Source organism: Cyanistes caeruleus, chromosome 13 (assembly GCF_971803275.1).
Source record: "Cyanistes caeruleus chromosome 13, bCyaCae1.hap1.1, whole genome shotgun sequence".
Lineage (NCBI taxonomy): Eukaryota > Metazoa > Chordata > Aves > Passeriformes > Paridae > Cyanistes > Cyanistes caeruleus.
Genome location: NC_141713.1, coordinates 18,940,310 through 18,960,094, shown reverse-complemented (window position 1 = coordinate 18,960,094; position 19,785 = coordinate 18,940,310). Strand labels below are relative to the sequence as shown.

The following is a 19,785-nucleotide window of genomic DNA, read 5'->3' as shown; positions in this document are numbered from 1 at the left end:
TCCATTTCATGATATGGGAAGAGAAACACGATGGGCTTTAGATTAAGAAGATGAATTTACAAAATATTCCACTTTAACTCAAGTGAATGAATTTTAATGATGGGCAAGGGGTGGATTTTGCATCAAAACCATGTGATTTGAAGCAGATCACCTGACAGTATTGCCAAGACAGGTAAGAGGAACCGAAGTGTGAGTGTTTGCAATTGGAAGTGAACTGGAAATCAAGCAGGACAGAGGGAAAAGCATTGGAAGCACTGGACAGCAGGGAGAATTTAGCAGTTCCATCCCTTGTTCCTCAGTGGGAACACTGAAAAAGGAGTTTGTCAGGTGCAGTGAGGAGCTCTCAAGTGCAAGGGAGCTTAAACACAGGGAAAGCCTGATGTGCTACTAGATCAGCACTGGAATATCATTCAGGAGCAGGGAGATTCAGGTTTGGGAAGATCCCCTGGCCCCATTCAGGGCTCTGGAATTGGGAAATGGGGCCCTGGCTGAGGCCAGAAGAGCTAAAAGTGATGCATTCCTGCAAGAAATCCAATTATGGGACATAAAAAAGCAGGGGTAGATAAAAATAGATTTTGCAATGAATGTGAAATTAATGGTGTCATGTATTGATCAGGAGGGGCTGCTGGAGAGCACTTAATTGGGATCTTTAGCTATTAGAGTGTGGAGGAGATAATTAAGGAGATACCCTGGAGTACGTGTCTCTCTGTGATCTGTATTTGGAATGCCAAAATTCCTGGCTCTGGGAATGTGTCTCCCAGTCCTGCCCACGGACTGGTGTTACACTGCACACATCTGATGAAAACCCATGGCTGGTTCCTGCCCAAGAAACAGAACAGGAAAAATGAGAGTTCTGCCAGTTGAGGACCTCCCACGCTGCTGCTTGGGGTCACAAGGGGCTTGGACAGTTTAAAGTCAGGTTGTTGCTGATAGAAGACTCCTCAGTGTTCTTCCCTGAGGGCTTGATCATTCAGACAACATTTTCTCCTTTAGTCGGGTTTTTTGAGAGGTTTTCTCGTTGTGTATCAGAACACAAATCCACATGTTCTGGTGGACATGCTGCAGCTCAACAGCAGCTCTTCTAGTCCTGAATTTCTTTCTGGGGAAAAGCAGAGCAATTTTAGTTAGTTTCCATAATTAATGAAAAAATAAATGTATTTGGCAGCATGGATTCCCATGTGGGAAATGTCATCAGGTGGCTTGAGCTTGGTAAATAGTAAAGAATTCAGAAAAAAATCTGTGGATCCTGAGCTTTGGGGGTTTGTTGCTAATTGTGCTGCTTGGAATACTCAGTGGTAATTGGGGTCCAGCTGCTCAGAATCTCACTGTTACATTTACTGGCTGGATTGTTTTAATGGGATTTGGAGGGTGGCTCTTCCTATGGTTCAGCTTGTGCTGTTAAATCACCAGCCTTTTAATGCAATAATCCCTGGATTTATCCTGCCTTGGAGTAGCAACATTGGAAGATGTGACTGAGGCTAAAAGTTTGGAGAGTGTGGGTATAATCCAGAGCAAGAGCTGCTTGTGCTTGTTAGAGTCACTGTAAAATGATGAAGTGCGTGTTGTGGGGCAGAGGAAGAGTGCTGATGGTGGGAAAAGAGTAGGAAAAATTCCAGTAATTCCAGTGCCATGGGCAGTGGCAGAACCCAACCAGGTCAGGAGGCAGCTCCGTGTGAAATGACTGCAGGGTTTGACTGGATGAGTTTGTACTGCAAGAAATTCTGTATTCATCTGTCATTTTGCTACGACTGAAAATCATTAATTGAATTGTGCATGTTAATGAGCTACAGTGGGAACTGGGGTCTGGGTGTGTATTTGAGTAATGAACAGAGGTTGGGGTTTAAGCCGTGGTCACAAAGCAATGACACTGCTTTGCTGCTGGTATCCTCTGCTCAGGTCTATTTTACCCCCAGTTCCACCCTTCCCTCCCCTGCCACTTCCATTACAGTGGAGATTTGGTCTGCTTGCCTGACAGTGCCGTGTCCTGTACTCCCCATTAGTGGTCAGTAGTTACCTCTGCCTGCATGTCAGCCTTCAGTTTAATGGCCTTTTTTGTGTGTTCATTTTCTTCTGTTTCCCATCGTGGTTTTGTTTATTTCTTTTACGTTTTTTTTTTCTGTTCTCTTTTTTTTTTTTTAAACCGTGGTGATGTTTGCCCTTCATATTCCCCAATGTTTGCACATGCCAAGATGTTGCCATCCCAACATTACCTCCCACTTCACTGACCAGTGCCACTAATGACCATCTAGCACCAGCCACAGCGGGACCCCTGCCCTCCGCCCCGCGGGACGTCGTGGCCACCCTTGTGTCCACTCGCTTCATCCGGCTCACGTGGCGGCCGCCGGCCTCGGACCCTCAGGGAGACAACCTCACCTACTCCATCTTCTACACCAAGGAGGGCATCAACAGGTAAACACGTGCCATGGGCTCTCCTGGGACTCCTGGGCTTCGCTGGCACAGTGGGAGCCCTGTGGGGTGGAGGGAACGCGTTCCCCTCCCTCCCACCCCAGGGCTTTCACAGGCCGTGTTTGGCCATGGCTGGGCTGAGTGCAGACCCTTCCAAGAGCTGCTCCCTGCCTTCAGCAGCCTGCTGGGGCCAGAGCAGCAACATCCCCTGGAATGCTGGGAACAAGAGGCACATCAGGCTGTGTGATGGTGTTGGTCAGACACTGTGGGCAGTGCTAAATGCCAGCTCCCTCCGAGGAATCAGTGATCAGAAATCTGCTGGATGCCTCCCAGTCAGTACTTGTGGTGTATTATCCCAGTGGATGATACCAGTCTGCCCCTTCTCCTTACTGATGGGATCTACTGCCTGGAATTACAGTTTCAAATTGTGATAAGTTTGAGTAGGCTGAAGTGAACATTCATTTGGAGCAATGCTTAATTAATTGCAGATTAGCTTATCAGATTTATTACTCAAGGGAAAATTATCTGTCACCTTATTGATGAGAGTGTGAGACACAAAGTCATTTGTAAGAGAAAACACTCTGGAGGGGAATTCCTGCTCTTCCTTAATCCTGTGGATAGACATCTTGTCCAGGCTCGTGACAATTAATTGAGGCAATTGGTAACATTTTATTTGCCTCACAAATGTTGTTTTTCTGTTACTCCCTTAATTTGGTGTTCCAAGGTGTTCCAGGTTGAATGTGGCTGGGAGCACCATGGGACAGCAGGAAGTGTGCAGGAGCACCCAAATCCCTCTGAGGCTCCAAGGTTCCCACTGCCTTGGCCTCTGCTGACTCAGCTTCCTTCAGTTCCCACCTGGTCAGGGAGGGGAGAGCCAGGACCATGGCAATGCCTCCTTACCTCTGCCCCTTGGACTTATCTGAGGGGGACTCTGCCCCTCAGGTGAGACCCCACCTGCAGAGCTGCCCCAGCACAGGGAGGAGATGGAGCTGCTGCAGAGAGTCCAGAAGAGCCACGGAGCTGCTCCAGGGCTGGAGCCCCTCTGCTCTGGAGCCAGGCTGGGAGAGCTGGGGGTGCTCACCTGGAGCAGAGAAGGCTCCAGGGAGAGCTCAGAGCCTCTGCCAGGGCCTGAAGGGGCTCCAGGAGAGCTGCAGAGGGACTGGGGACAAGGGATGGAGTGAGAGGACACAGGGAATGGCTCCCACTGCCAGAGGGCAGGGACGGATGGGATATTGGGAAGGAATTCCTGGCTGTGAGGGTGGGCAGGCCCTGGCACAGGGAGCTCACAGGAGCTCTGGCTGTCCCTGGATCCCTGGCAGTGCCCAAGGCCAGGCTGGACGGGGCTTGGAGCAACCTGAGACAGTGGAAAGTGTTCCTGCTCATGGCAGGGGTGGGATTGGATCACTTTTCATTTCCCTTCCAACCCAATTCATTCTGTGATTCCTAGAGGAGCATTTCAGAGTGAAGGAGTAGCAGTGGAGGGGACATTTCTGCTTCAGGGGCTGCACAGTGTCACCAGCTGGGACTTGTCCCACCTCAGCCTGGTGACAGAGGGGCTCCCCTGGAGCTGTGAGGTGGCAATGAAGGGGTGTCCTGGGGCTTTCCTGCCACCCCCCCGGAGATCTGGGGATCTGATCAGATCTGATGAGATGGAAGTTACTGTCTCACACAGCTGCAAGGTTATTTCATCCCCATGTCAGGTATTTATTTACTTCACCCTCAAGGCAGTTGTCCTGGAAAGGGTGTGAAAATCGAAAAGTGCTGCAGGGAGGTTTAATTCTGGGGAACTTCAGACAAGCACTCAGGTGGAAGAACCCCAGACTTCAAGATCTGGATAAAAATAAAAGCAATAATGGCACATTGCTGGTCTGAGGTGGTAAATTACACATGCAGAGTGCTCAGACCCTGCTGAATTCACAGTTCACTGTGGTGTGCTTCAGACACAGCAAATGGAGTTTAATTGTGTGTAATCACACTCAGAATGCCTCTGGAGCTCCCTGCCAGGCCCCACAGCTGGCACACGCAACATCCACTCCCTGACAGCTCCCCAAAGGTGCTTTTTTACATAGAAGTGCAACTTTAACCTTGGCATTTCCAGCCAAATTCCTGGGGTTGCACTGAAGGCTCTTCCCTTGGCTGCTTGAGAGTTGCTGTGAACCTTAGCTGGAGCTTCCAAAGCTCCTTAATTGGGGATTAGAGTGGAATCATGGAGCACTCATAACGATCTGCAGGGTAGTGCAGTCGTTCCTGGGGCCCATCTGCTTGATGCCTGTTATCCCAACCTGAGCACGTTGGAAAAGGTGCTCCAGGCTCCCCAGGAACAGCCATAAAGGAAGGATTCACGCAGCACTTAATTAGATTAATCTCTCCCTATTTTTACCACGCTGTTGTAAAGCCACATTCCTGGTTATTACTGAAAATTTGCAATACTCTGACGTGTCTATTTCTTTTTGGTAAATGTTATCTTTCCAGTAAAATATATATTTATTTTTTTTTTCTTTTTCTAATTTTAAATAATAACCTTGGTTTGCTGATTACCATTTTTCCCCAGATCAAATCAGGGAGTGCACTTCCACTTGAAGCAGAAAATGCTATATTTTGCATGTTAATGGGAGCTGGATGTTATCCCACAGCTGTGAATCCCCTGGCACTTCAGGCTGGGCTCTCAGATCCCATTCTTGTGGCTACAGCACATCTTAAAGGAAACTCCACTTGGAAAGGTGTTTTCAAGAAAATGTTGTGCTCAAAGTGGAAAAAATAGCAATGAAAATTAATAAAAAGCTGAAATAAATGAAGCTGTTTATGCAGTGCCATTTTAGCTGAGCTTATGAAGGGGAACATTCTAGAAAATGAGTGTAAATAGGTATTTAGTTACAGAGAGTGCATTGTTCTCCTCTCTGTAGATACAGTTTAATAGTGCAGAAACCAACAGGGATTTCGGAATGTTTTCAGCCAAGTTCTGCTAAATCAACCACACGGGTGGATGTAAAAAGAAATAAATTAAAAATGGGGGTTTGGGGATTGTATTTCCCTGATAGAAGGTGAAGCAGAGTGGCTGGAAGGGAGGAGGGGGAGCCTGGGATGGTTCTGAGAAATGCTTTAACAGGTGTCAGTGGTGCCTGCCCATCCCTGTCCTGCAGGGAGCCTGGCAGGATGGGGCTCAGAGCAGGCACAGCCCCCTGCACTGCTCAGTGAGAACTTTCTCACTGCTCCTTTGGGAGTTCCTGGCATTCCCAGGGAGCTCCTTCCCAGGGAAGGACGGGCGGTGTTACCCAGCCACAGCTCCGGGCAAGCCTTGAACTGAAGGCTGCCCTTAGTTTAATGATTGATCTCCTAATCTCTCCCTCAGCCCCGATAAGAAGAGTTGGAGTTTCCTGGGTGGTGTTTGGCAGAGGCCTCGTTCTGCAGGGGGAGCGTTCCAGTGCCAGGGGTTCCCTGCAGGTCACTGAGCAGCAGCAATGCCCCTTCCAGCTGCCCCTGAACATCACCTGCCTGCTCCCAGCTGCCTCAGGGCTTCCAGCTCGCCTGACAGAGCTGCCCCTTCCCATGCTAAAGTGTTCCTTCCATGGGTGGGCTCTGCTAGCCTGGATCTGTCTCCAGGAGCTGCTGGAATTTCCACTTGGGTCCAGCAAAGCCGCTTTGCCTCCGCTGTGTGTGGAGGCAGCGTCAGTGCCATGGCCGTGCCCTGGGTGTTCAAAACAAATCCAAACATCAGCAAGGAGCCCAGGCAAGGCTGGAGGTAGAAGAACATGTTCAAACAGCTCCTTTGAAAAATCCCCAAAAAGCAACCCCACAATATTAACAGGAATGCCCTAAATCTCGCCAGACTGTGTGTGCTGCTAAAATAGTTTCTGTGCTGGCTCCCGAGCTGTAGGATAAACTGTCACTGTGAGTTATCACTTGCTGTCACGGGAATAACAAAGAAACCACTCCGAGTTTGTGGGTGTCAAGTGTAATTTATTCTGTTCCTTCAGCGTGTTGGGTTTTGTGCAGAGGGAAGTCGCAGAATTGGGAACAGTTTGTCAGCAGCACTTACGGTGTTGTGCAGGGAGCACAGCGTAAATCCCACGGCATTTGCACACTGGGTACATTCAGGTGGGACTGCAGGAGCAGCTACTCCTCATTTACTAATCAGTGGTGGTGTCTGTGCCCAACCCTTTTGTTTCCCCAAGGGAACGTGTGGAAAACACGAGTCGTCCTGGAGAGACGCAGGTGATGATCCAGAACCTGATGCCAGAGACAGTTTATGTGTTCCGGGTTGTGGCCCAGAACAGGCACGGCCCCGGCGAGAGCTCGGCACTGCTGAAGGTGGCGACACAGCCCGAGGGTGAGCCGGGATGTTCCTGGAGTTTTCCTCACTGTGGGATCGATACTGATTTTATTTTTTATTCTCCCCGTTCACAACCTTCCCCAGAATCTGATGCTTTTTAAAAGTTGTACTTGCAGATCACAGTTTCCAAAGATTTTCCAGGTCGGTGGGCTTGTGGGATTTATTGTCACCATTAAGAACTGATGGGAACTTGCTAAATTCCCTAAACTGCTATGACAGGAATACTTTTAAATGGTCATGAACTGAAAAAGAGAAAACTTTAGGCAAATGCCAAGTCACTTGTTAGGGTCATTCTAGACAGAAGGGAGCCAGGGAGTAGGATTGACTTTGGAAATCTGGTCCCACCATCCCACCACCTTTCCATCCCGTGGTGGATCCGTGTGGAACGTCACAGTGGGAGAAATCCCCCCTTTTCCTGGGCTGCTGGCCAGGGCTTGGGCACAGCAGGCCTGGGACTAACAGAGCTCCCCCTTGTGTTGCAGTCCAGCTGCCCGGCCCCGCTCCCAACATCCGCGCCTTCTCCGGCTCCCCCACCTCGGTCACCGTCACCTGGGAGACGCCGCTCTCGGGCAACGGGGACATCCAGAACTACAAACTCTACTACATGGAGAAGGGCCAGCACACGGAGCAGGTAAGAGCCTGCTGCACCCGCTCAGGCTGCCCTGAAAGGCTCTGGGCACCTTGGGGAGGGGCTGCTTTCCTGACACACCAAATCCCTCAGCCTCAGATGTGGAAAATACTTAAAATCGGAATTGTGGCGTGAAATGTTGGTGTCTGGGCTGGGAATGAAACCCATTTTACTGGTGATTCCCTGTTCTGATATTTGTCACCATCCAGTGGCTTTTGGGGAATTCCATCATATCACGACAGGAGAAGGCAGAGAGCAGCCATGACATTGTTGAGCTGTTCTGGTGCAAATGATATTAAAGATTAAATTATTGCTTTAATATGGTATTAAAGCCCCACAGAATTACAGACTGGCTTTTAGCAGTTCAGGCTAAATACTGATTTTGGCATGATCCCTAATCCAAACTTTTTTGAGTTCCTGGACCCAGTGATTGATATTTTGATACTGCTGAGCATCCAATTAATTTAATTTTCATAGTATCCCACTGAAGCATTCAGTGTGTTCTGTAGAAGTATGGGCTGCCACTTGAGAATGAGGATTAATCCCAGTCCTCACAGCCACTTTCCTCTCTGAGTGCATATCAGTATCATTCCAGCTTTAAAAAGCAAAGGGAAGAATATTTTTCTTAGCTTTTAAATATTTTTTACATCAGTTTTTAAATAGGGCTGTTGCCTTTTGTATTTCTGCATCCCACTATCTTGGTTATAATGATAATATGATGATTTTAAGAGTTTCCAGGTCTCTTTTCACATCCAGGCCCAATGTCCATGTGAGGATTTAAATAGGACAGGGAGAATTTTCTCCTGGAAGCTCAGAGCATCCTCCCGAGTCCTGGCTGTGCCCGAGGGTGACACAGAGCTGTGGGTGGCTGTGCAGGAGCTCTGTGGTGCTGCTGGCACTGCAGAGCTGACCTGAGCTTGTGCTGGGGGTGTCATTGGGGACAGGATGTGGATGTGGGGGGCCTGTCCCACACGGTCACGGGGCTGAAGAAGTTCACCGAGTACAGCTTCCGCGTGGTCGCCTACAACAAACACGGCCCCGGCGTCTCCACCCACGACGTGGTGGTCCGGACCCTGTCAGACGGTAAAGCTGCTCCACTTCTTTGTCTTTTGGGGTTTTTCCAGGAATTATCTGGCAATTTCCCACAGGTGAATCTTTAACCTGACTTTTATGGGGTTTGTTCGTTGTTGCGTGTGGCTGTTCCCGGGCAGAATCCCCCTGAGGCCTTCCAGAATTGGGTGAAGGAAAATTGCTGCACCTGCAGAAGGATCTGGGATTGTGATTCCAGAACAATGGTGTCCTTCATTCCAGCATCAGCCTTTTATTTCATGGATTATTGAGCCTACAAAAAAAATACACTGAAGGCACCAACTCCAAATTATTTTTTAGGTTCTTTCATATATGAGCAGCCTCTTGGTTTTGGAGTGGTTTTATTTTAATTGTGTTGCTGTGTTTGTGCTCCAGCACAGGTTGTTAAATCCATTGCATTGAGTGGTGAGAGCAGGATGTGAGCTCAGTATTCTTTATAAGGCTGATATAAAGAGGTGATGTGAGCAACTGCAGAGTGATCAGAGTTAGAGATAACTTGGTTTTGTTAGGAGAAGTTTATATAGAAGAACACTCAGAGGGAAAGGGAGCAGAGCCTGGAATCCTGTCCTCAGGAGTGACCAAGAGCAGAGGGGAATATTGTCCCAAACTCTGGGTCCAGGTTTGTTTCTGGGGCACTTCCTGACTTTGCAGTGGTTTCTGGTTATTTGCTAATTCAGTTCCTCTTCCATAAGACCCTGCCAGCATTTTCTTGAACCCACACCAACTTCAATCCACAACATGAATTGGGAAAAGGTTCCACAGATAAATTCCTCTGAAAGATCATCTCCCCTTTCTGTCTGTTCTGCCCCTGCTCTGTGTTACTTTGCCTGGGGCTGTGCTCCTGAAAGAGGGAATGCTCAGTGTCCACTGGTAATTCCTCTGTCCCACTCCTCATTCTGTGGACCTTTGCCATGGTCTCCCTGGTCCATCCATTTTCCAGGTCCCAAAGACACAGGAATGGTTACACATTTCTCCTGGGAAAGCTCATTGAACCTTTAGTGCCCTTTTCTGAACTTCTCTCCAAGTTCCTTTTCTCCTTTGTTTAAAAACTCAGGTAGAGGGGACTAAAATGGCATCAAAGGTGTAAGTAAGGCATTGCTTGCATTTGAGGAGCTTTTTGGGTTCTTCTGAGCACCAAGAGGGGTCCTCCCGAAGTCTTTGTGCAGTTCTTTACCACAGGATTCCACCCTGGGATCTCCCCAGCCCATCTCCCCCTGTACCTTCCTGCTCTGACCTTTCCAGCTCCTTACTCCAGCAAGCACTTCCCTCCCGTCCCCTCACTGCTTAAAGTTGAAGGGGTTTCCCTTGAAAGAGAGAGAAATCCCTATTCTGCTCCTGTTCTAGCTCCTGCTCCCTCAATTCCATGCTTTATTGTTACTTTGCTTGGTTTGCTGGAGGTTTCTGACCCAGCAGGTGCAGTTGGAGTGGTCCCATTTTAATGCTGGCACGCCTTTGCCACCTCTGGTATCAAGATAAACTGGGAGAGGTTACAGAAGGCTTGCAGCTGTTTCATTCCTTGAGAATTCCTCGATGGATGACACATGGCTCTGGCAAGGGGCTGCTGTTCCCTGTGTCTGACTCTTCCATAATCCCTTACACTGACACTTCAGTTGGAGACACCATGGGGATCCTTTGGAAGGGGTGACAGAAACCTCTCCTTGCCCTTCCCCTCACCACCAGTGCAAAGAGAGACTTGTGTGGCCCTGGCTCTGCCTTTTGCTCCCTCACCGTTTGCTCACTGATTTCTCTGAAGGGCTGCCAGCTCCTTGGTTGTTTAAGGAATTTATTACTGGTTACAATGTCATTTTGAAGTTTTCCTGGTGTTCTTTCTTCTCCAGCTTCAGTTTTCACACTTAACCTATAGGTACTTACTTTCTAAAGCTCTCTGAAGGATGTAATCTTGCTTCTTACAGGCTCATAACCCTGGCAAGCTCTCAAATCTTTGTGAAATGATGCACATTTTCCTTTGTGTTTTCCTGTTGTGGTGTCCAGGAGCAATTTCTATGTTCCCTGCAGGGATTTCTCCCTAAGCCTCCTTTAGCCCTGATTTAACAAAACATCTGCGTTTTTCTGTAGGTTGTTGCTCCTAATCTGTTACAGCGCCTTGTTGCAGGGATAACTCTGCAGGTATTACCATTTGAGCCCAGGTTTATGTGCTGCTCCTGAGGATTGCTTCTCCTATTCTGGAATTCCTGATCAGGGGTTACAGCTGGGAGTGGAATCTGAGCCTGATTGAGGCCCTTCCCTCCCGTGTGCTGGTGCTCCTGCCTGGCTGCTCTCCATGTGCTGTCCCACTCCAGGAGGTGCCTTTCCATAGCAAATCCCTGTTCTTCCTGGGGAGCGGGGGGCGTCCCTGGCACAGGGTGCTCCTTTGGATCCCTGGCAGTGTCCCAGGCCAGGCTGGACAGGCCTTGGAGCACCCTGGGATAGTGGAAGGTTCCCATCCCATGGCAGGGATGCACTGGAGGAGCAGAGAAGGCTTGCCTTTGTATCCTCTCCTCTTCACCGTGCTGCTTCTCAGCCCACAGCTCTTCATCCTCAGGTGTGGTGATTTCAGCTGGGTTGGCAAGGGAAGGCAAATCCTGCTCCTCTCCATTTCTGCCGTAGGCTGCTGGGTGAGGGCCCCATCCCAGTGAGCTTTTCCAAACTCTTCTTCCACTTCATCCTCTCAGAGGGGTTCTCTGGGATGTTACTGTGGCTGGGCTGAGTTATTTGGAAAATGAATCCTGCAGGCTGGAGCAGTCCTCATCCCCCTTTATCCCTGTGCTCCCCCTGCCCATCGTTGTGCTTCACCGGAGCCTCCCCTTCCTGCCAGGGAAGCCTCAGCTCTGCCTGGGGCCAACTTTTGCTGTGGTGCCACGAGGAATTCCCTGCTCCCAGGGTTTTTCTTCCATCCCCTTTTTTCACTGCCATGAGCAGCCAGTAAAGAACAAGCAAAAAGAGGGAGTTCAAAGACAACCCCAGTGTCTGAGCTGCTCTTCACCTCCTCACAGTCACAGGGCCCTGGGCGTCAGAGCTTTCCTGTTAGAGAAAATCAGGATAACAAAACCCAGGCCAGAAATTGAAACATGGGTTCCCCCAGTCAAGCAGTGTGCTCATTAAAGATTTGCCTTGGGGAAGAGCTGGATGGGATACTTTCTCTGAGAGTTTGAGAAGTGCTTTTAAATATGAAACATACTTGATTTAGGTAGGTGTGAAAATAAAGACCTGAATAAAGAGTTTTTTCTTCATTATGAAAATACAGAATCCACCTCAGCCATTTACTGTGTCAGAAAGTACCTTAAACCAGGATGGTTTGTACTTCCATAGCAAATGAGAGCAGAGAGTAGTTGGGTGTGGAAATACAATATTTGAAAGTTTTGGGGTTGTAATTCCTTTAATGTTTCCAGTCCCCAGTGCTCCACCGCAGAATCTAACGCTGGAGGTTCGGAATTCCAAGGTAAGATTGGAGGATTTCCTGCTGCCAGTGGGTAAATTAAAAGACTGGGGGGGGGGTCTTAGATTGGCCACATTTTGGAGCTGTTTTGGGTCTTTTTCCTCCCATGCAGCTTTGGAGCTCTTTATAGAGGATATCTGAATGTGGGGCTTGGAGAAGCAGCAGCAGCTGTGGGCTGGGTGTGGTGGGACACAGTGACAGTGCTAATGATGGAAGGGATTTAATGAGGCCCTGAAGGCTCAGAGCTGGAATCCCTGCTCACTGTTTGCAGTGTGGACACACAAAGACAAACTTCTGGAGTGCCTTGGGCACTTGAGAAAGGAAAATGGAATATTTGGCCGTTGTGCCTTTGGAATTGTGTGTGGAGATTTTTTTTTGAGCTTTCCAAAAGACTTTTTTTTTTCCAATACCTTTCTGTGCTGCCTTCCCCAGAGCATCCTGCTGCAGTGGCAGCCCCCTCCTGCTGGGACCCACAGCGGGCAAATCACGGGCTACAAAATCCGCTACCGGAAAGTTTCCCGCAAGAGCGACGTCACCGAGAGCGTGGGGGGCACGCAGCTCTCCCAGCTCATCGAAGGTGAGCAGGACCTGTGCCTGGCTGTGTTTAGGGGGCTCAGGGACAGGATCCCATTGGGTTCCTGCAGGGTTCTGTCCTCCCAGGGGTGCCTGGCTGTGTTTAGGGGGCTCAGGGACAGGATCCCATTGGGTTCCTACCTTCAAGACAAACAGAAGCAGCTCCCAGAGGAGCTCTGGGGTTGTGTGAGCTGCAGGTGGTGCCTGGGGCCTGGTGACCTGATTCCTAGCCATGGCCTGGTTTGGCCATGGATTTGCTAAGTAGACTGGATTATTCCTTATAAAATGGTTTTTAAAGGCCTGGAGAAGGCGATTCTGGGCTCCTTGTGTGCCCAAATAGGAGAGGTGGAGGGCACAGGAGCAGGGGATGGGCAGGGTTGGCACAGGCACCTGGACCCAGCTCCGAGCCCTGGGAATGGCTGGCCCTGGGCATCCCTGGAACATCCCACCTGATGGCCATGGAATGTTCTAGAGGGAATGCTTTTCCTCCTTTTGCACACAGAAAAATCCAGTCTAGTGTCAGTCACGTGTTGCTGCCAGAGCTGCAGTTGTGTTCAGCAGGAACAAGCAGTGCATGAGAGCAGGAGCAGCAGTACACTTGTTCCTCTTTAAAACCTCTATAAAGGAATATTTGCATTCCCAAAAAGAGAAGAAACTGGGAGTGTCTGGAAGAGTTTCTAACAAGAGACACTGATTTTTTCTCAGGAACTCCAGCTGTGACTTAGTGAGTCTCAGTTTTCTCACAGAATTGAGATATTCCTGTAATTCCAGAGTATTTTTGCCAGCAACAAAACCTGCTGGGGTGGTTCAGTATATCAAATTTTGACTGCCTTTTCACAGTGCTCTGATTTTTTAGTACAGACTCTTACAGCCATTAAACAACTGTGAGTCTGCTCACCTGCTGCCTCTGTGCCACCCCCAGGTTTGCTGATGGCAGGGGTGTTCCTGTTCTTAAATCTAATTAATTAAATTAATTAACTGCCCTAAGTTCAAGCAGGCCCTCCCAGTCTTTTGCATTATAAACAGATGGGACTTTAGTTTCTTTCTGCAGAAAAGCTGAATCTTTGTTTCATAACTTACATTTTTATAGGAATATCAGAAGACATTGTATTAAATTTGATTTTAAAAATTAAATTTAATTTTAATTGAATTGAAATAATACACTGACATTTGGTTTATTGGTTAGTAAAGGCTAGTGTACACATTTATCAAACTTCTCTATTTTTAGACAGTTCACGTTTTTTTATGGATTTTTATGGGATAGACTTTTTGTTTTTATAGGTGCAATTTATTTTTCTTTATAAGACCAGATTGTTATGTAAACTGATTTTCATTTTTGTGATTTTTTTGCATGGGAATTTGTGGGGTTAGCTGTTAATTCAGGCCTAGGACAGGACATCAGGAGGCTTTTGTTAAACACATGTTTAAGTTATGTGCAGCACCAGCCCTGTCCAGCACTGACAGTGGAGGGCTGGGATATCCATGGCCCCTGGGATTTAACTGGGATCTCTGGGAATGCTGGGCTTCTGGATCAGTGGGAATGATCTCTGGGAATGCCAGGCTGCTGGATCTCTGGGAATGCCGGGCTGCTGGATCTCTGGGAATGCCGGGCTGGTGGATCTCTGGGAATGCCGGGCTGCTGGATCTCTGGGAATGCCGGGCTGCTGGATCAGTGGGAATGATCAGTTGGAATGCTGGGCTGGTGGATCTCTGGGAATGCCGGGCTGCTGGATCCTGGGAATGCCAGGCTGACAGAGCTGTGGCCGTGTCCCGCAGGGCTGGAGCGAGGCACCGAGTACAGTTTCCGCGTGGCTGCCATGACCATCAACGGCACGGGCCCCGCCACCGACTGGGTGTCAGCCGAGACCTTCGAGAGCGACCTGGACGGTGAGAGGAGCCCGGGACTGGGACAGCAGAGCGTGGGGGTTCCTTCATTTCACCTCACCCACGTCTGGCTGCCTCTCTGGAGGGCAAACCTCTGTGCTCTCACTTCTGGGCTGGGTGTACACTGGGGTTTGACACCAATTTCTACTTAACAGAAAATTCTTGCCAAGCCAATAAAGTGGCTTGAAATGAAACTCTGCTCCTACACTTCCTAGTGCTGTATGTCGGCAGCAAGTGCCTCCTGCTAGGTCATGCTCCTTTATAGTGACCATGAGAGTAAGAAAGAAATCATGGAAAACGTTCTCACAGCCCTTTGCAGTCTCACCCCCATGGTGGTGCTGTGCTTTCTTTGACCCACAGTAACTTATTTTGCACAGAAAAAAAGGGAGATGAATTATATTTTCTGTATTTTCTGCACCACATCTTCCAGCAGAAATTCTGTTGTGGGTATTAAGTAAAAGTGATATTAATATTGTGGGTATTAGAATAATTTGAAATATTTGAATAATTGAAGTAATTTGAATAATTTGAAATAATTGAATAATTGAAAATTCCAATGATGGCGGGAGGGTTCCTGAGCTTGTTGGAGCTTTGAGGGGGATATCCCAAAGCTCTTTGCATGTGCTATAACACATGCAAACCCTCGGCAGAGGGTCTGTTTCACCAAGTCTGTGGATTTGTGTGCTGTCAGAGCAGGCTCAGTGATCCTGGCAGCTGGGAGGTGGAATAATGGAATATTCTAGTGGAATAATGGGTCAATATTTGCTCTCTGCTGCCAGAGGATCCTTCAGCAGCCGGCTCAGGAAGCCTGGAAAATCCTTTTCCCATCTCTGTGTGGTGAACAGAGCAGTTCAGGGATGTGAACACTATAAATTCCTGTTTCCACATGTCTTAGTGGATGTGATGCAGCCTTGGAGCTGCCAGTCCAAAAGTGGGGCAGAGCTCTGTAAATGAGCACCTCACAGGGCAGTGGGAGTGTCCCTGAACTGGAGTTAACAGCACTTTGCCAGAGGACAGCACCAGCATTGAATTTAAATTTAAACAGGGCAGAAGGAAGAAGAAGAATTACATTTTCCTTCTCTGTTGGCTTTGTCATTTAAATTTTTTCACCTTCAAGATGTTGTAGGAAATCTGACTTTCTACACATTCTTTCCATTGAATAAAGCAGTAAAAAATGACATTTAAGACAACATAACTTGATATTCATATAACTCTGTGTACACCTGTGAGATCTGTGTGCACACTGCATTTCTTGGGTTTCTTTCTTTAGAAAGCTCATGTGGATAATTTTAACACCATGCAAATGCAATTACAGCTCATCTTGCATTTCTTAGGCTCTACAGACACATGAGGCATCATTTCTTTTTATTCCAGGGCTGCTTTTGGAGTTTAAATAGAAAATAATTCCCTGGAGTGTCCCATGGATGTAAAGGGGAGCAGGAGCAGGTTCTCCCTGAGCACAGAGCAGGAGGAGCTGAGCAGTTGTACAGAGCTCGTCCCCAGTGTCACCTCTCCTGCTGCACTTGGAGCTTTGCTGAGTTTAAATGCTGGGAGCTGGAACTGCTGGGCTGTGTCAGCAGCAGCCCAGGAGCTCCCCGGGCTGGGGGCCAGGGCTGTGCTGCGATCCAAATAATCCTGTTGTGGTGCTTTATGAAATGTTTGTAGAGGAACGCAGCGTGTTTCATTAAAACCAAATCCCTGCAGGAAGCACAAGTCCTTGATTCCATTTGGAGTGGGGAGCTCAGTTTGTGATTGCAGGGAATTATCCCTAATCCGCCTGCACCCGACAAAAGGATTTATTTCATTTTTGAGAAGTGAACCCAAAGTTAGGGACACTCCTGGGACAGTTGGGAGATTGCTTTTAGGTTCCAGTCAACAGTGAGGAAAAGCCTCTTAGGAGAAATATGAGGGGCTTACAGTGGCACGGTGTGGAAGTGTTCTGGTGTCAGGGATCCACATTCTCTGTCTCTGTGGGGTAGGGTGAGACTCGTGTTGCTTTTGGGGCAAGGTTTGAACATTTGATGTGAACTCTGTCTTTTCTGAACTTTTAGTCTGGCTGTGTAGTTGTAGCAATTACAGGAACCCAAGGATCTCTAGGCAGTGACAAGTGTAGGACAATTGAGGAGAACCCTTTGCAATGTAGTTTTTACAGCTGTGGAATATCCTATTTAATGCTACAACCAGCTCAGGAAACTTTCTTTCACCACCAGACTTCTCCATGTAATTATTGTAAAACCCACAAGTAAGGGATATGGTGGAACTGAAAGTAGATGAATTTGTGGATAAAACTGGCGTGTATTTGGAAAAGTGGGTGACAGCATGGGCACCACAGATCTGCCTGAGATCCGATACCAAAACCATCCCAAGCCCCTAAGCTTCAGCACAACTGTTCTGCCTTTTAAAGGGAGCATCTATTGGAGTGCAACGTTAACATTCTGCTGTCTCCTGCACAACAGAGCTTCACTGGGCTCATTCCCACACACACAAACGCTTTGTTTCACCTTCCTGCCTCACGGTCTCCGTGTCTTTGGCTCTGTTTGAGAGAAGGCCTTGCAGTGCCCCTGTTTCCCTGCAGAGAGCCGTGTGCCCGAGGTGCCCAGCTCCCTGCACGTGCGGCCGCTGGTCACCAGCATCGTGGTGAGCTGGACCCCGCCCGAGAACCAGGACGTGGTGGTCAGGGGATACGCCATCGGCTACGGCATCGGCAGCCCCCACGCCCAGACCATCAAGGTGGACTACAAACAGAGATACTACACCATTGAGAACCTGGGTGAGTGCAGGGAATGTGCCCAGCCTCCCTCAGCGCTCCTTAAACAGCTTCCACAGGAGCAGCAGCCCGAGTTCGCCGTGCTCCGTGCGGAGCTGCGCGAGAAAAAGGGACTGAAATGTCATCAGGATTCACTGGTGGCTCCTTTAAAAGGAGAATAAAGACTCACCCCTCCACAGAACTCTCTGTGGGAGGTAAAATAGTGTGAACGTGAGAAAAAGAGCAATACTGGGAATTCCATCAAATCAGAGGTTTGGGTAATTTTGGTTTTGTTCTTTAAAATTATTTTTCTCGCTCCCGATTTGGCTGCACTTAAAGGTAGATTTGCTGTAACTATAGACTCAAGCCGTGGTGTCCCTGCCCAGGCAGGAGGTGGAATGGGCTTTAAGGTCCCTTCCAACCCAAACCAGTATGGGATTCTGTGGCCAAAAATAGAAGGTCTGTGTGGAGACTTTCTCAGTTCAAATCACGTATTCCATTCCAAAATTAAAATACTGAACAAAGAGGGTATGGAGAAGCAGAAAGCAGGATTGTGCAGGCTGTGCTGATTTCTTTTCCCCTTCAGATCCCAGCTCTCACTACGTGATAACCCTGAAAGCCTTCAACAACGTGGGGGAAGGGATCCCCCTGTACGAGAGCGCAGTGACCCGGCCCCACTCCGGTGAGTCCTGCCCCGCAGCCGGGATGGGCTGGGGGTGCTGGGGGGTCCTGGCTGTCAGTTCATCCCGTGCTCTCTGTCCTTGTCACTGCTTGGCCCCGCACGTTCCCGATAAACCAGCTAAATCGGGCTCATTTGTAAATTCCAGACTCACTGACAGCTACTAATGGATGTTCTCACTCCAAACGTTCCCCTTACCTGGGCCCAGCCCACGTGGGCGCGGTTCTGGACACGCTGCCTGTGTTTGCTTCGTGTCCCTCTGTTGTCACTCACTCTAAACAAAATCTGGGCGGTTTTTATTTTGGCCTGGTAATCCATAAAGAAAAGAGTTTAAGCAGAGAAGTGTGCAGGTGAGCTGCTGCCATGCTCCCTCCCAGCCTGCTGACACCAGCCGGGAATTTGGTGGAGGTGCAACACTTGGGGTTAGTCCTGAATGCTTGGAGATCCTCCAGAGGATGCTGGAATTGCAGTTTCACAGTTGCTGCAAGTTGGTCCCTCTCTTGGAGCCGTCTTTTGAGGGTGCCTTTTGGGAGGTCCCCGTGTGTCTGGGAAGTAGAATTTGCCCATCCAGAGCTCCAGCTCTGTGTTCTCCTCGTTTTCTGGGAGAGCACTCAGTGGACACTCGGGGCAAATGAAGTTACAGTGACTGAGTGTTTGGGGTTCCCAGGCCATGGTTGTGTGCCCTGGGCACTAATGAGAGCTACGCCAGCAGGGATTTGTTGTTTTAGTGTCTGGAGGAGGGAGGACAATGCAGAGTGATGTTATTGCCCAGTCTGATGTCACCTATTAACTCTGGCTTTTCTCTCTTTCTCTCCATTCCTCACCTTCCATCTCATTGCACTTCCCTGCATCCCCTCTTTTTTTGTTTTGGTTGACATTATAATGCCACCTCCTCCCTTTTTAATTATAAACCACGGCCTTTTCCCCATGGATTGCCCAGACACTTCCGAGGTTGATTTGTTTGTTATTAATGCTCCATACACTCCAGTGCCAGATCCGTCTCCCATGATGCCCCCGGTGGGAGTTCAGGCTTCCATCCTGAGCCATGACACCATCCGGATCACTTGGGCAGACAACTCCCTGCCCAAGAACCAGAAGATCACGGATGCGCGGTTCTACACCGTCCGCTGGAAAACCAACATCCCTGCCAACACCAAGTACAAGGTACCGGGAGCTTCCCAGCCCAGCAGGGCAGGGCACAGCTCTGGGAACGCTGCTGGGCTCTGTGGAGGGGCAGGATTCCTCCAGCTCCGCTCCCAGGGGAAGGCAGAGCTGAGGGAATGCTGCCAGGATTGCCCTGGGTCTGCTGGGAGCAGTTCTTTGTGTCTCCTGTGGGAAGGAGCTGGAGCTGGGACAGTGTTCTGGGAGCGGATGGAAGAGCTGCTTCAGGGCAGGAACAGAAATGTCCAGCATTGTTCTGTTCTGTGGACACTATCTGTGAGCCCTGCAGGGAAAACACATTTACCCCCATGGTTTGAAATTTCCTTGTAGAGCCTTTTCAGTTTGTGCAAAGCTGATAGTGAACCTTTCCTTTGGGAGCTGACTGGCTTCAAAACACACAGCAAAAACTTGGTGATATCCTTGCCTTCCTCTGTTTTCGTGTGTTTGGATTTGGGGACTGGATTTGGGTTTGGTTTGGTGCTTGGTTGGATTTTTTTATGAATTTTCAGAGTTACCTGGAGGGCTCAAAGCTGCTGGCTACAAATTTCACATTTGTAATGAGACACGGAGGAACTGGCTGTTAAAATACCCAGCCAGTGGAGCTCCCTTTATGCTCCTGCAGAGCCACCACGTTATAATCCAGATCTTTTCTTTATTGAAATGAAAAGATGTAAATATATGTGTATTCCTCCTCTAAAGGCAAGTTACTTCTGAGCCACATTCCTGAGTCATGTGCAAGGGATGTCTCAGGAGTGGATTAAATAAAGCTGCAGTTTCATTAGCTAATTGCTTAAAAGATTGAAATAAAATAGAAGATGGAATGAAATAGTGAATTTACTGTTCCCATTGTTCC

At 48.7% G+C, this 19,785-nt stretch overlaps 1 protein-coding gene across 13 annotated transcripts in view; it reads left to right on the top strand.

Moving 5' to 3' along the window:
- Window positions 1–19,785, top strand: part of NEO1 (neogenin 1) — a 155,987-nt gene that overhangs the window by 115,277 nt on the left and 20,925 nt on the right. For 4 of the 13 annotated variants that reach the window (XM_086848436.1, XM_086848428.1, XM_086848434.1 and 1 more), the window contains exons 8-17: window positions 2,250–2,409; window positions 6,579–6,733; window positions 7,219–7,367; window positions 8,309–8,447; window positions 11,843–11,892; window positions 12,322–12,466; window positions 14,239–14,349; window positions 16,922–17,116; window positions 17,679–17,774; window positions 18,760–18,935. In XM_086848436.1, coding sequence (XP_086704562.1) covers window positions 2,250–2,409; window positions 6,579–6,733; window positions 7,219–7,367; window positions 8,309–8,447; window positions 11,843–11,892; window positions 12,322–12,466; window positions 14,239–14,349; window positions 16,922–17,116; window positions 17,679–17,774; window positions 18,760–18,935 — 1,376 coding nt within the window. Of the gene's footprint in view, window positions 1–2,189; window positions 2,410–6,578; window positions 6,734–7,218; window positions 7,368–8,308; window positions 8,448–11,842; window positions 11,893–12,321; window positions 12,467–14,238; window positions 14,350–16,921; window positions 17,117–17,678; window positions 17,775–18,711; window positions 18,936–19,785 lie in introns of all 13 variants that reach the window. The other 9 variants (XM_086848435.1, XM_086848423.1, XM_086848429.1 and 6 more) reach the window with 3 other exon arrangements.